Source organism: Hyposmocoma kahamanoa, unplaced genomic scaffold, assembly GCF_003589595.1.
Source record: "Hyposmocoma kahamanoa isolate Upper Pololo Valley unplaced genomic scaffold, ASM358959v1 65, whole genome shotgun sequence".
In the NCBI taxonomy this organism is placed as follows: Eukaryota; Metazoa; Arthropoda; class Insecta; order Lepidoptera; family Cosmopterigidae; genus Hyposmocoma; species Hyposmocoma kahamanoa.
The window spans coordinates 11065025-11082289 of NW_020653853.1; the positions used below are offsets into that span (position 1 = coordinate 11065025).

General features: G+C 34.9%; 1 protein-coding gene across 1 annotated transcript in view; it reads left to right on the forward strand.

Annotated features, from left to right (window-relative positions):
• Positions 1-17265, forward strand: part of LOC113231233 (MOXD1 homolog 1-like) — a 58633-nt gene that overhangs the window by 26372 nt on the left and 14996 nt on the right. Inside the window, exons 3-4 of the mRNA XM_026465458.1 lie at positions 9509-9658; positions 16998-17156. Coding sequence (XP_026321243.1) covers positions 9509-9658; positions 16998-17156 — 309 coding nt within the window. The remainder of the gene's footprint in view (positions 1-9508; positions 9659-16997; positions 17157-17265) is intronic.

Here is a 17265-nt window from a genome sequence, read left to right on the forward strand (position 1 = left end):
TCCTTCAATGCTACAGTGTTTTAAATTAATTCAGTAACAGTCTATGCTTGGTTTTTAACACTCTAAAGAGGTACGTTTATTGAATATTACATCGATAATGTTGGACATTACTTTTCTTCTACAGTTTAATACTCATTACAGTTCTTTTTAAATTCATTGTAACATTCTTAGTTTTTCTTAGGATTGTTAACATAATGTACCTGAGGAAGAAGTCTGTTTAACTAATGTTAAAGGAACTATCGTCTCAGGAACACCTGGTTAATTAAAAGTTCACATTAACCAGTCTGAATTAGTGTTGTATAAAGTCGAGTTCGGGAGTCTACATTTTAGGACTCGACTCCAATTAACAAGACTCGACTCATAAAGACAGAGACTCACCTCTCTATTATTACGAGCCTATCGAGTTTCCAAATAGATTCTAGACTAGTGCGCGAGTCTCGAGATCGAGTCGGGTAAGTACTCCTACACAGAAAAAAAGGATTTCTACTAATAAGAAAGAGCAATTTCCCAAAATATTTGCTAATTCTGAAAAAATATTTACTAAAAGTAATAAAATATTGTCATTACAAAAATACTGCTTATCTTTTTCTAATACAATTTTACTCTTAACTTTATTCTAACTTTGAGACAAATACGTTCACTTCAAGATTTTATTTCATTTCTAATCAATTAATTAGACATTACTTAGATCAAGAAATTTTTATCTCTTACATCAAATTTAAGTAATCTTAAATGAATTCAAAATTTCTTGGGTGTATTTTAAGAAAATATGTTCTTAAACAAAAATAGCAGTAGTTTTCTATTCAGATTAATATTCTAAATTCTAGAGTATATTCTTAAAGCAACATTTCGTTGCGTTTTCATAGTCAATGTTGTCGAGACATGTCGCCGAAGGCGCACGCGGTAACGATTACTTTTACTTGTGCTTGTAATCATAAACAGTCATTTATCCAAAGAAACAATACGTAGTATCACTAGTTTGTTAGGGTGTTATTTATAGTCATAATTTAAGAAATTTGGTTACAGTATGAAATCAAACTACACTTGTAAGAAGCACAACTTTAACATGCAATTAGTTCCATCACGCCACTGCTAGATGGCATTAGTTGTACTCTGAAACGCGCTATCGTTTTGTTAACTTCAATAGTATAAAGTCATCTCATATATTTAAAATTGTTAGTGCATTCTGCCACTGTAGCACTTATAAGCCCTTTAGGGTAATATTGTTCTGTGCTTATAAGGCACTGAATGGTTCTCAAGTATTTGAGAAGATTCTGTCCTATTTCTGCTACTTTAAGGTTTGGCACTGAACTGTGTGCTTTCACACCAGTGAGACATACTGTTGGATCCATAACCCTGTAAATATACCCTTTTTGATATTAGAAAACATAAATCTTCAGTCAAATAATTAAGTACCTCTCAATTTTTCATTCTTTTTTTTTTAATCAAAATCGGACATTTCTAATAACAAATTAATATTTTGTTGAATCTAGAGTGGCTTTGTGACTTGAAGTAAATTAATTTGCTCTTGGATTAATTATTTGTGTCTTGTAACTAAAATACACTTTTGAGACGTTTTTTTACTATTATCAAGTAATTATTCTCTAGCGTCTATAGGGAGAAGATCGTTTTGTTGGATTTAATAAATTTGTCTTCATAAACAGAATTATGTCTTTTTCTAAGTAATCTGTTTTTACCGTGTACTGTTGTGGTGCGATGTGTTAAATTTCCAAGGGTTATGAGCCCTCTCCTACAAAAAGATTTGATGTTTGCCACCACAATTATCAAGATGCATTGCTATTAAACATTCACACATGTACGTACGTAACTCAGAAATTATAGTCATAGGTCTTTCGAATGTGTATTCTATTCTATTACGAACTAATTTCAATTTTGCATCAACGATACATATTAAGAACATTAAGTAAATCAATTCAATAGACGTTCTAATAAACCTGTAGATTTTTTTATTACTGATTTCATTATATTGGCTATCAAAGCATTCCGAGGTGGTTATCTAAAATCAAACGGTATGCCGTGAATTGAAATGCTCGTAAATACCGAATAGTATTAGATAATCTCTTTCCAATGATGATTGGCGTCAAACACGCTTTACGTCGTCTATATGCCCATATAGCCCATAGATATAGAAATAAAGGAGATATAGACGATGTAAAGTATGTTTTAGATATAAATGATGCCCATGTCTCTATGCAGTAGGTTGCAACAAAAAAGGTCCAATTATGTGTAATTTGAGCTGGTGAAAGTAACTGTAATAACTAAGTACTTTAGTAATTGTTTGTGGTAAAAATAGACGATGTTGCCGAAGAGGTTACGCGGTTGTTAGTGACTAAAGAACCGCATAACATCTACAGATGATAGACTATAATCGATTTCTTACTCTTGTCCCGAATTGCCCTAAATGTAGCTTTCGGGAAACACTGATACTGGCACTGTACCTACTATCCGTACGGCAACAGTAGGATGAAACAAAGCGTTCCATACAATTGAAAGAGTTCGTCCAGTGAAGTACTGCATTACCTATTCCTTTATTTTTATAACATCAAGTGACGGGTCGAACAAATCGTGCGCCTGATTGTAAGCTACACGCTTGTCCATAACAGTTACAGTGCCACTCAGAGCTTTAAATTGCAAAGATTTGGGACTTGTCAACTTATGGCTCAAGGTGGTAGGCGCAGTGACAATAGCTTTCAGATCTTTGCGATTTAAAGCTCTGAGTGGCACTGCAACTGCTAAGGACAGGCCTGACGTCCCGTCACTTAGTATCATAAAAAAAAGTATATGAAATAATTACAGCACTAGTCTGCTTTGAAAATGACAATTAAAAGCCATACCCTAACTATAGACGGAAAAGAACCGGAACGGGACATACATAGAAAATATAATAAAAGGAACAAAAATATTTTGTACACCCAGTACTATTAGAGAATAAAAAAGTAATATATTATGAATGGTCTTCTAACCGCATTTTTCTAGACAAAGAAACCCACGAGGTCAATCTACCTTTTAAATAAAGTACATATATAGCATTCAAAACAAGGTGTTGCGTAATTCATGTGGCAAGCTGCATACGGGTGACACCTGCAGTTTAAATACTTGAACTCGTGGTAAGAATTAAGTTGATTATTTAGTTCGATACCGTAAAAGGGACCTTAATGTTTATAGTGTGTAATTTACAGCGTAGTCACACGAGCTTGCAGTGGCATGGCAGTCACCACGACAGACAGTCGGCTGTTACAATGCAACACAATGGATTTCTGACTGCAATCTAACCCTATTTTGAAGTTGCAATGTAATCAGAACGAATTTACTATGACTACAACACTTTTTACTAGGCTTCAAAATTATCAAGATAAGAGATTTTCTTTGATAATTACCATGATAAATTATCTGATACATATTCCGATAATTATCCATGCTGATTTATAGTTTTGTCTCTTTAATTTTTGATTAAAAATGACGAACAGTGAGAAAAGTAAATAAACACGAAGAAAATCTTTGGGAAAACGATTTGGTTTGGTTCTTTTTTAAATTGACATTTAACACCCGAGGATATGTCTCGGCTACAAATTCAAATTCAAATTTAAATTCAAAATAATCTTTATTTCATAGGTAAGCATTATTACACTTGAAGACAAAGACATGGCAGGACATTGCTAGCTACTAGCATTTAGTTGCTCCAATTAATTTTCTAAATATCAAGATATATATTAATCAAGATTATTATCATGGTAAATTATCAATGATAATTTTCACTTTCAACTCTGCACTTCACCATGCTATGACAAGCGCTACTCATTATCAATTTGTAGCAAAATATAATTATTAATATTATACACGAGTGGTTTAGAATGGAAAGCTAAACATTCAATAACAAATTCTCTAAGATCCCATATAAATAAATAAAACTGGAAACTATGGGTAAATAATTCTAAGGTAACTTTACCAGCTTTGTCTATCGCAACTCTAGTTTGGCTGAGGCACTATTTTGTACCATTATCATATTAATTTGAAAGTCCGCAAGCCTCGCTTAGTTGACGCTTACAGATTCTGAACGAGCTAGCCACTAATTACGAGCAGATCTCATTTAGTGGTTGTTGGCGCTACAGTAACGAGTTGCTCATTGACTTTCTATCGACATTCGAATTTATTGAGCCAACGGCGACTCATTTGTCCTTTTTGTTTAAATGTAGTAATGTTTTTCGTGTCACGATTGGGGTGTTATTGTGTTTTTGATTCGTTGGTTTCATAAAATTTGCATACGTGTTGTACTTTCGATTCTGTTCATTGCCTTTAACCATTTCAGAGAAAATATGCGTTACTTAAAATGCGTTACTTACGAGATTTGCTTTACAGGACCATCTTAAAGCAGTTACACAAGGCGACTTTTAGCAGCGTGTTTGCAGCGATTCAGTCGCGATGTAGTCGCCTATCGTCTACCTTTACAAGCGCGCGCGCGCGCGCGCGCAACTTCAGCAGCGATACAATCGCGATGCAGACGCGATTGTAATGATTCAACATAAGCTACTGCATCGATGTAGTCGCGCGTTTGCATCCATGCAACCGCCGCCGTGTGTAACCGCTCTTAGAACTACCTGTATAAGTTCGTATGTCTATAATAATGTAATAAATGCCATTGAAGGATATGAAAAGAATTGTAACATTAACATTAATTGACTGATATGAATTACGTACTTTGTTGTTCTGATATGCTGAATTATTGGCAATGATACGATGTTTTCAGATCTAAATCGATCATTCAGCCGTGACCATGGGACCTGTAAAGAGAAAAAACAAAAATACGCGGTTTAGATCCGAAAAAAAAAAGTTTTGATTCCAAAGTGACCGCGAAAATCCCAATAGTTTGATTCCCAATAATTTGAATGGTTTGAGATTTAATTGTAGTGGCATTATCTTTTGTCTATTTAATTTACTTACATTGAGTTCATCGCAGATCGTACTTATAAGTAATTTACCTGTAACTGCCTCAGAATTTATAGCTTTTTTATTTTTCTTATCTATCCTACTTCGACCTCCTTTGTAAATATACATGTATTGAATATACTGCTTTTGCTATAGAATATGCGTGTGTTTAAATATTTTATACACAAAATACGTGTCACACGACTACGACTATGTCGTAAAAATTCTTCCCATACAAAAATACCACAGATATCACAAGATATCACTCATGCATAGCAATTCGATCAAGCGCTATAGCGCATTCCTTGTTCAGGTAGATTTCTTTAGAAACCTATTTCATTGTACGAAAGGCGAATCTACAACGAAGAAGAAAGGTTTTTGCGAAATGACGTCGACATTTTAACGTAGCAGCTATTGTGTCTCGATTCTCATGCGCAAACCATCAGGCTGATTCTTAAAACTTATTCTTTTGTGTGAACGTAGAAAGAATTTTAATGCTTCCGCTTGAACTTGATATAAAATTGCACAATGGAATGGAATTACTTCTTACGCAATGTCTGGTGATTGATAAGTTGCTCTTAGAGTTTTTCGTTAATCGAGCTCAATAGTCTACGACGTAACAATCACAAAAGAGTACTATGTGTAAATTCATGTAGGTTTGATGACAACATAAAATAGCGCACAAAACCTCAGTGGCAATTTAGTTCTCACACTCCTGTAGTTTATTTTCAAGTTGTGATGATAGGTAATTTGTACTAGTTTTTGTTTAATAATGTGCCAGGCAACCACACCAATTGCCTGGTTTCTAACTAGGAAATTCCCTGTACTATGACTACCAGAGCAACGGAACACCCAGACTAGAACCAATTTAAAAAAGTTCATTTCCTAAATTGGTCCCACCGGGAATCGAACCCGGGACCACCTCATCCAGAGTCCACGGTGCAAACCGTTGGGCCACTGAGGTCGTCGTTCTTGAAAATAATTGCCGAAGGTCTAGCTGCAAGATTCAGTTAAACGTTCAGCGGACTCTACGTTACACACACGTAACAATTAAACAAGTTTTTGACTTACATTTTTTATTTGTTTCATTGGTAGAATAATGTTTATTACATATACTCGTAACAAACCTCTTATGTTAAAGTATTGTAATTAAATGAAAGGTAATCTGTTATTTTCATAGGAAATTTATCTTACACAAACAAGTGCGGATAAAATGCTTTCTCAAAACTGTTTATCATCATTTGTCTTCATTTACGTAGCCAAATAAGACATCAATACAAACAACTTTAATGTAATCCACTTTGGGGTATTGAAACTCGGCTAATATAATGGATTACATTAATTACTAATGAATAAAAACAAATTTCGTCAGATTTGTTCAGAGTCCCTAAAGGATGATTGTGCTAATAAAGGTAAAGAAGATTATACTAATGAGACAAAAAAATTGAAGGCTTGACTTGGGCAAGTGAAAAAGAAGCCGCACTTAATAATGAAATATTCTTGCGAGTAATTAATAATAATTTGGGTAATTACTTATTACGTACAATTAGTAAGATAGTAAAAAGTCATTCAAGAGATGAACCAATTTAGATCAAACATTTTTGGGGTACAATTAGAAAGTAAGTGAATAAAATCAACAATATAGCTGTTTCAGAATCCTGGCTTAATTTGTTTTTGAGAAGGGATTTATTACTTTTATGCATTTTTTAGGATTAATTAAATTAAATTAAATTAATTAAATTTAATTAATTAAATGTTGTACAATTGTCAAATTCTTTACAACATCTCTTACTCCACTGCTACAATTATTACATTAATATAATAAATTTTAATATAATAGTAACTTAATTTTTCATCACACTTCAGTGTCATGACACTGTTTACGAGCAAGTCATGTCAGCATGTCATGGAGGCAAGTTCGACCGTAATGTCTTAAATTATGCTTACGGGCTTTTAACATTGTCACCCTATGAATTTTTATTTTGTCAAGATTAAGCAAAAAGTTTTCTAAACAAACTTTTCTACAAAAATCTGAAAATCTGAATATTTCGCTTAAATTTGGAGTATAAAAAAAATAAACATTTGCAATTTAACTATATTTTACTAAATTTATTTTGTGAATATATAATGTGAATATATTTAACTTCCTCCGTGGCCGAACGGTTGTCATGCCTGACTGCCACGCAGAGGTAGAGGGTTCGATTCCTGTGTCGGGTGAAAGATTTGTATGGCCTACATTTATTTCTCACATGAGCTTGGGTGTAATTTGTGGTTGTCTACCTCTGTGTGTGTCACGAGTGTGTGCGTTAAAAAAAAGAATTCAAACTGCAATATTTTTGGAATTTGGAAATTAATTATTTTATATTTAATACATTGTGGCTGCATGCGTCTGTGCCTTTTGTAACGTTTTTGTTCGAATTGTATTATCTATAGAAGAATAGCTGGCAATCTGTAAAAAAAAAAAACCCGCCATTTGCAAAAGCCGTAAATGTTGTGTTGTTAAACCGTTTCATTCTAATGTTCCGACAGTTCTATCCTCGTCTTGATAATCAAACTAATTGTACTAGTAGTCAAATCTATAACGGCATGAGTGTCCTACACTGAGCTTTATGCCAGAAATACTCTTTAATAGTTGGGCAATATATCTTAGCCTCTAGGTATGTATGACTCGTGAACTATGATGTGGAAGCCATTATTATACAATGCCTTATTAAATGACATAGATACCCACACCATACCACTTATATCCCAGAACAGCGTTATGTGTTCTACGTGACGCCTTGGAAGTACAAAATGTGAAACATGCTTTTGCATGTATTGAAACACAGATTCGCGCCGCATTTGACGTTCCCACGCTCAATGAAATACCTCTTCCAAGAGTTATATCCTCAATTTGTTGATATTTTATGTCCGCAACTTGTTTTAAAGACATCTCTGTAGATTTTTTATGCTTCCGCATCTTAAAACATGGTGGTTCATGATTGGAAAGACAGCTAACATATGCTTACCCATTTTATTGAGACTAAAGATCATAATTTTCTTTGCTATCGTGTTATAAAAAGATTGTAGCATTCTTAACAACATCCTGTGCAAACCTTGTATGTCTACTCACCTAAAACATACAAATCTAATTTGCACGCAGAGTAGTTACACCAAATTTAAACGCTTTTTTGCAATTTGGTGACGCTATTATTTAATTTATGGTCTATTTAAATGAATTTATTGCTTATTCCGCTTGAAAATCACCAACGAACTAAAATCTATCAAAGAAAAAAATTTAAAGTTCTACATTCTGAAGTCTGTTTAAAAAGTTAGGTACTCCATTTCCTGCGAACGTTTTATAGCCCTCGATCCATTTTTATGCAATACTGATTTATTTCTACATAGCTGTTTCTTCATTGACTTTACGACGTCTACAAAGTATTGAGCGTTCTATTGCTTTTATCGTCAAAGATTTCTGTCATAAACTTGCTGATATGAAGATCTGTAGGTGACCATATTTTAAACCATATGCGTGTGTAAGCTCCACTTTCAATCCTGAATATACCCATATACTCAAAGTCATTTGATCTTTTTTGTGCTTTAGTAGTATCAGCAGTTTAATTCTTGGAACATGACGTATTTCGTCTTATTCAGTAGCATATATACCATTACAGAAATCGACAAAAGACAAAATTTTTGTCCATATGACATTTGTTATCGACCCTAACATTATGGCTGAAGCCAGGTGCTGAGCCACGAAGCGCGTGCTCACTACATCTGCTGTTAAAAAAAAAATATTTAACTTTATTGCATACCTCTTGTGAAGACATCTGTCGGAGTCTATTCCCATCATCTGCCGTTTCCTTCAAAGATATTAATACTTCCTTTACTTTTGTTCCAACTTACAGTCTAATGCACTCAGCATAAGAAACACTCTTCTTTGGATTAGCCGATGAATTGTAGACAAAAATTCAAAGATATTGCAAACACAAAAGAATATTATTGCTATATTGCTAGTTGATCGCTGGGAGCTTTTATTGTTGTGGTTTATCGAAAAGGTTGATTGTAAGGTTTCGTCTAGCTATCATTTTGTTTGCATTATCGATTGCATTTACGAGGCTTACTGTGAGGTAAAGTGATCACTTTACACTGTGTAAGTTATAATACCTATACAATTGTGTAAAAGGTCTACATTTTTGTGTTTTTATCATCGGATCGCTAACCTTATGACAAGAAATTTGTTTCAATACTGGCTTTATTATCCTTTACAATTAATGTATTAGATATTTACTATATTACCTTCAACGTTTACCTAAAATGCGTTACAATCCTTAAAACATGTCTTTCTTACGTAAATATAAAGACGATTTAAGATATACGCTTTACGTTAAGCTGTAGACATAAAAAAGCAGCTTATTTCAAATTGCTGGAGTTGCCAAAGCACTTAAACTTTATCTTACTTTTTGTCTGTTTCAAAAATTCACCCACCTGTCGTAACAAAAAAATTCAAATTAAATTAGTCTAATAAAGTTTTTAACTTTTTGTCATCTGGAGCAGAAATTTTAATAAGGCTTTGTTTCAGGACTGTCATGGACTGGCGTTCGACGACAGAGCGGTGGCAGACGAGGTGCAAAACTATGAGCTAGTTTCTGGATATCAGAATGACACACATACCACTGTGGAATTCAGGAGGCACCTGGATACTTGTGATAGACAAGACTTTGTTATTGGGGTAAGTTTTGATATTATCAACCAACTGTCATACTTATCTAGTATGTATTGTATATAACTATATACTATTTTCAGGTATTCAAGATACTGGAACGTAGGTAATACGGTAGCGATATTAATAAGGTGATCACCTTTGTGGTTAAGAATAAACTACCATTAAACAACATGGTCGCTGCTTATTTTAGAAAGACGGGGGACGCTATTTTAAAATATTTTTCCTCGTACTATAAATTTGCCTTTGTTCTAAGTTAACGGGTTAAATAACCCGTTCAAGGACAGTACTTAAATAGTATCGTCCATAAAATGTCACTACTTTTCTTTGTGCAGTGCTTTTATTGGTTCAACAATAATTACGCTTTATCACTGACAGTTGATCCCGTCAACGATCTTGTATAAAATAAAGTACGACATCGACAATATTGGGATGATTGCCGCTGTGTATTGAATTAATAAAATAATACGCGTTTCATAAAAAAAAAAATGGTTAAAATTTCCTTTTTAACCGACTTAAAAAAAGAGGAGGTTCTCAATTCATCTGTATTGTTTTTATATACATGTTGCTCGATAACTAATTTGTGAACCGATTTTGATGATTCTTTTTTGTTGGAAAGAGGGCACCTCGGTATTGATCGTGGTAAATTTTAAGAAAATATTCCACCTATAAGAGTGGCAAACTAGGGGATGAATCCGATTTCGCGCACTCTCCGGTAACCGATTCCAATAAAACTTGGCGAATAGATGTACTTTCACGAAGTTTTAAGGTCTGTTTTTTTTAGTACGCTGTACTGATCGTTACATTATTACAAAATTCAATGGCACCGACTGTTGGTTTTTTGAGCTCCATATAGCGAAACAGGGATCCCAATACTATCATATTCTGATGTTTAATTTCACGGTAAACGCTGATACTGTCCACGGGTTAAATACTTTTAATGCGAAGACAATCCTATACATATATTATTACTGGCATTTAAGTAAGGGAAATATTTAAGTGCATATCAGAAAAGTTAATACATATAAAATTATGTTCATTATTCAAATAACTTTCACATATAAAAAATATTTCACTACGAATAAAACAACTCAAACAAAACTTCTCAACAGTCAAAACTTCTTAACAGTCTAACAAAATTAGCATCAAAAATAATTGAAAAAGATGTATCAAAACTAGACCTCTGCTAATTTCTCAGTTTACAACGAAAGTGTTCATTTATGAACAAAAATATGGTTTACATAACAAAAATACTGATTGCACATCAAAGTAAATGAACTTTTAGAGTTAAATAACAATTAATAACAATTATTTTAAGAAAATTACCGTAATTTTTCTCAAAAGTGGCGCCACAAATTATCTTCGTTTATACAATGAATCACATACAACAAATATATTTATGATATAACGAACACATATTGCCTAACATTATTTCAAAAATGTCATCTGATTTACTGAAAATAATCGGGACTTTTTAGCTCTTTCGCATACAACGTTGAGTCTGGTACAATAATCCCGAATAAAGGACAAGCTAGAACGCTGTGCAAATGAAACTGCCATCATTTTTTCCAAAAACTATAAATGCAGACAAAGATAAAGGGAAGCGTGGACGTCCTGCGAAAGCAAGACTCGCATTAATAATTCAATAAAAGTTTTGAATTTTTTTTTAATTTTCTGCTTTTTTTATTTTAAGGTTTGGAGCAAATTTCCTTGTAAGCAATTCATAATATTGAAACAAAATTGATCCTTTCGAATCCTTTACTTGCAAATACAAAAAATAATATTACGATGTTCAAGCACACAAACAATGCACACAAACATTGCAACAAAGTCTAATACTTTTTTGCAATGTTTGTGTGCATTTTTTTATTGATCTTATTGTTTTGGACAAATTGTACAATTAGACCATTTTGTCAAATAAAATGGTGTTTTATTCCGATAGACTGGTTGATGTACCTTTTAGTGAAATAGGTATGTTTTTTCCACGGAAGAATTATGTGGTCAGTGGTTTTTTCTCATAAATTTGTGGTCATACGTTTGTTGTGTGCCAGAAATATTAGATATGTAATAGGGGTTAAAGTATGAAATTGCCGATTTGTACTGAAAATCTAAATTGTTTATTTTTTAAATTTTTAACAAATTTATTTAATCAAAATAGTTGCCATTATTATCTATACATTGCTGCCATCTAATGGGAAGGTTATTAATGCCTTTGCGATAGAACTCCGACGATCTAGACTGCACAAACTGTGTGAAAGCATTTTGTACTGCCTCCTGGGAAGAAAACTTCTTGTCACGTAGATAATTGTCCAAATCACGAAAAAAATGGTAGTCCGTTGGAGCAAGGTCTGGTGAATACGGAGGATGACGAATGGTTTCTAACTGCAGTTCCTGAAGGGTCAAAATGGTTTCTCGTGCTGTGTGAGGTCTCGCGTTGTCGTGGAGCAATAATGGTGAAGATCGATTCATGAGTCGGGGCTGTTTTACTGCTAGTTTTGTCAACATGGTTCGGAGTTCGGCACAATAGACATCTGCCGTTATTGCTTGACCAGATCGGAGAAAACTATAGTGAATAACACCATGCTGAGACCACCAAACAGTTACCATTACCTTTTTATTGGTAAGTTTTGCTTTAGGACACTGTTGTGGCATTTGACCTGGGGTCAGCCATTGCATTTTTCTTTTCCGGTTATCATAAAGAATCCACTTTTCATCACATGTTACAATTCGATCCAATATTCCTTCATTTCTGTACCGGTTCAACAAGGCAACACAAGTTTCAACACGCGTTTCTTTCTGCAGATCAGTCAAATCATGAGGCACCCATTTTTCGTATTTTTTTATTTTATTGATTTGACGCAAGTGAGTCAATATTGTGGGTAAGGTAACGTTAAACCATGCCGCTAATTCCTGGGTAGTTTGACTAGGATAGGCTTCCACTATCTCTCTTAATTCATCGTTATTCACCTGTGTGGGCGGTCTTCCTCGTGGCTCGTTCTTTAAGTCGAAATTTCCATCACGAAAGCGTTTAAACCAAAATCGCACGGTGCGTTCATTAGTAGACCCCTCTCCAAACGCAGCATTGATATTGCGGGCTGTTTCCGCCGCGTTAGTTCCGCGTCGGAACTCGTATTCAAAAATCACTCGAATTTTCGCAGTATCCATCTTTCTTGTCTAAATTGAATAACAAAAACAATTGAAAGTCGATATTCAAATGTTTCAAATTTAAAAAAAAAAATCACAGAAACCATTTGAAAAAAGTTTCATTCGAAAACCTCAAACCATGAAGATTCTATGAAAATTCAAAGAACCTATTGCAATAAAACGGCAATTTCATACTTTAACCCCAATATTTAGATTATAGATATTGCGATAAAATGTTATGCATTAATTTTAGCACATAATGCTAAATTAATTTTCTTTTGGTGTACATATTTTGATGTGCAATCAGTACTTTTGTTGGGGAAGTGGCATATTTGGATGTGAAAAAACTTGCTTCTTTGGTGAGCAATTAAATACTACCCTTTAAGTAATTAGGGATGGTAATACCATGTTATGCGCAGATTATTATTAGTAGAGCTCAGTGTGAAAGAGTTTGTCCAGGGCAGTACCTATTTCTGTCGCCAAGCAGTTATATGAGCTTCACTGCCTTCCGGTTTTGAAGGGTAAGGTTACTTGTGAAATTACAGGCACATGGGACTTGTCAACTTATGTCCTAAAGTGACGGGCGGGCGCAGAGGTGCGCCTCTCAGTTCTTTATGATTTAAAGCCTTGAGTGGTACTGCAACTGCAATGGACATACATGAAACTTCCCCGGCTAAGTAAAAATTTGGAATTCCTTATGTTCATAATTTGAGTGTTAGTGCACCGCGTCCCGCGAGGGAGCGCAGAGCTGTGTTTTTAACGTTGTACTGAAGTACCTCAGTTTGTGTGGAAAACACGCGCCGTCAAACACACTGACAACGCTTCCCCCGCGGGAGCGCGGCGCACTCGGTTTCACCGCGCTCCCGTGCCGAGGTGCACGACGAACAGCAGGGTACGGCACACTGCGCTTTCGCACTATCGCGCAAATTTTTAATCAATTTGTGTCTATTCCAGTAACTGTCGTTGGGATTGTCCCACAAGTAATCAAAGGATTCAGTTGACATACGTGTGTAATTGAAAAATTAACCTTCATATTTTCATAAATCTTTGTAATGAAGTTGAATGTTATCTGCGGTGTTTTTTTATTTGAATAAACAAAAACCAAATGGACAGTATAACTGCAACGTCCAGAATGAGTTCTGTATTATTAAACATTCTTGACAAAGAAGGATCTCAGATACATGTACAATCACTACAGCGATCAACTACGAAGCGAGTACTTTAAGTGTCGCGGGGCCGCTAGACCGCTACCCCCGCGAAGATTATACCGGGCGTTGACGCAGAACTGCGTGTCCGCCACCGCACGCGTGATTCCGCATCCCGCGCATAGTCACGGGGCGCGGTGCTGTGTGTTACTCGCCTAACGCCTTCAAATTCTGCCGCCATTAGTTGAAAAGGCGCACGTGACATTTAAAAAAAATGTTATTTTATGCTACCGTGATCAATAAAAAAAGACCGATCTGTCACTATTTTTATTTCGACTCGTCCGTAGAACAAAGATCTATGTGCAAGAGTACTTGTTTTCAGGACATACTACATTTCGTTCGTTCTTCGCTGTGGATGTCAGATCGACCATTGTTCGATTTTATATTTCCGAAACGAAATAAGATGCATAAATTCTCAAAATATCTTAGGTCTTAAGTTCGAATAACGAAATTATTGTCGAAACGTACTTTTACTCTTTTTGCTAATAATCACATCATTGTTCTACGGATGAGTCGATTTTTTCCTGTGTGGATAAGGTATGAAGTTACCGCAAGAGAAAAGTAGATTTTTTAAATATAATTTTTTGGGTTGTGAGTTTTTGTCGCAAGCACCTTTTCAACTAAAGGCGACAGATTTGGATGCTTATAGAATCACTGCAGTGGCGCAACTGTGCACTACAGCCGAGCGTTACTTCACTAATTGTTACTGACGCGCGCGTCACAACATGGTCACAACCGTGGCGCTGCGACTACGCTTGACAGATACTTGATGAAAATTAGTAGTGACGCGGCTGCAGCGCATCTATAAGAGTCTAATTTAAAAGCGCGCTAAGGTGAACCGTCGCGGACTTGTTTCCAATCTAAGCTTTAGTAAAATAAAATATTTGAAATGCGGGGAAAAGATATTCCCCCACACAGAATATCCGCAGTCAGTTGAACATTTGTATGGTGTGCGAAATTTATTTATTCACGAATAGACAATTATTTGTGTGCTGTAAATTGTTTGTTATCACGTTCATTCACCCTAATGAGATTCAAGTCTGTGTGTATAGGCACGTTATGGTCATCAAAGCTTTTATGAAATTCGAGTCCCTTAAAAAATATCAATACGCTGACAACAACGTTTCACAAACTTTTAAGACTTAATAAAGAAGTTTTCATACACAATATGTAATGCAGCTATTGATTGGGTTCGGACCATACGAAAGTTAGTCTGTTTGGTTTGTACGGTCTACATGCATTATGCAGTTGCAAACAAGAAGTTGTAATGGCCGAGAACACATTTGCAAGTCATAGTGGTTCGTAAGACACGTACAGGTACACTATTTTGTTGTAAAAGTTTCGAATACGAACATTATTTAGGTAACCATTTGTTAATATTTCGTTACGTGTTACGTACTAATATGTTTCTATAATATGGTGTAGCACTAATGGTTGCGGCTTTTATTTACATGATTTAATCAAAAATAATAGCTCAACTGTTACTCTACGGTAAATAAATAAATGTCTTTATTGTTATTATTAATTCCATTGTTTCCGTAGTGCGAATATGAAAATAAATACAAAAAAAATTACAAAATCATTTATTTCACAATGACATTGTGGAGGTCCGTAGGTTCATTACATTTTAAATTGTGACAAGAACCAGCAAGTCCACCACAACTCTATTGCAACATGTCGTATATCACGTACAGATAATTAATTGCATATGATTCCAGCACTAGGCAAAGCCTGTCTCGCAGGTAATCAACAATATCCTTCTTACTGAAAAACGAATAGCGCTACGAAAGAGAATTTTTACAATTATTGAATTATCTAACATTATTATGTCAAATCTCTATTTATATATACATATATTTAATTATGTGTTAAATTATAATATGATACAATCGAGCCCAATAAATATTTTTAATAACAAAGTTTTTTAAAAATAACTTGAACAGTATATTAATATAAGCTCAAAAATTGCTTTGTATATAACTCGGAGGCCGGAAAAAACAAACTTGCCGAGTGAACAAACTATACAGTGTTTGAGGTTTAGCAGAAACACCACATCCCATACGATACACGGCCGAAGATGCCATATGCTCATTCGTCTAGGACGCGGCTCTAGGTGCAGTAACTGGTATTAACAAACCAACCTGATTACAAGATATAATCCATCACAAAGCACATGTTCAAAACAAGGAATCAGTCACTAGATGGGCACTAGGCTATATCGGAGATTTCCACCATGTTAACGTTACCGGTGGTTGCCACTCGTCTACGGAAGATATTTACGGAATATAAATTAATAAAAGCGGTGTGCAATTGAACTTTGTTCATATTGTTGTACGTACATTGTGATTTTGTTACAATTGTATATTTGCGCAAGTCGGATACTAGAATTGATCATAATACAATAGTATTAGGTAACTATAGCTATTTTGTTAGGTAACTGCAAAGTTAGGACGAATTCGTTTGAGGAAACACTTTTGTGTGAAAGAATGACCGTGTACCACCTCAAGTAAATAAATGTAATAAGTAAAATGCTTTGGATTTCTAATTAAATATTCATATAACTTAATCACACTAAAAGCAACCAAATGGTACTGTTGTTTTTTTTTTATTATAATATGTAATGGGATGAACAAGACATGCGCCTGGTTGTAAGGGACACGTCAGTCGATAACAGTTACTGTGACGCTCTGTCGTCACCCTGGGATATAGGTTGAAAAATCCCATCACCAGCACACCTACAAAACTCACATGACTGCTTGGCTGCAGAAATAAGTAAGGTGGCAGTATTTCCCAGGACGAACTCTTTCACAAGGAGCTCTACTGCTACTAAATTATTTACATAGTTGCCTACTTTTCGATCAGTTCCTTAGTTTTACAAATGCCATTGTGAGAGGTCAATGGAGAAATACGAAATAGGTGATAAAGCGCTCAGACGTGTTGAATGTTATTTGATAATTAATGAGAATTGACCTACTTATCAGTATTCTTTATCATTACAGGATGACACAGTCCAAGTACTATGGGCTTTAGGACCAGATGGTTCCGATGGAGAGCTGCCTACCCACGTTCAAAGCGGATCCAGACCATTGAGGCTCCTGCTGCCAGTATCGAAGCCTGACTCTATACCGCTTTGGCATTGGGACGTCCGCTTAACGAATGTAGGTAACCAAACCAAACCAAATCAAAACAATGATTCTTTTTTTGTTGTTTCTTTTATAAATTTAGTAATGTATCTTTACACTTGTACAGTCAAGACCACATCAAACT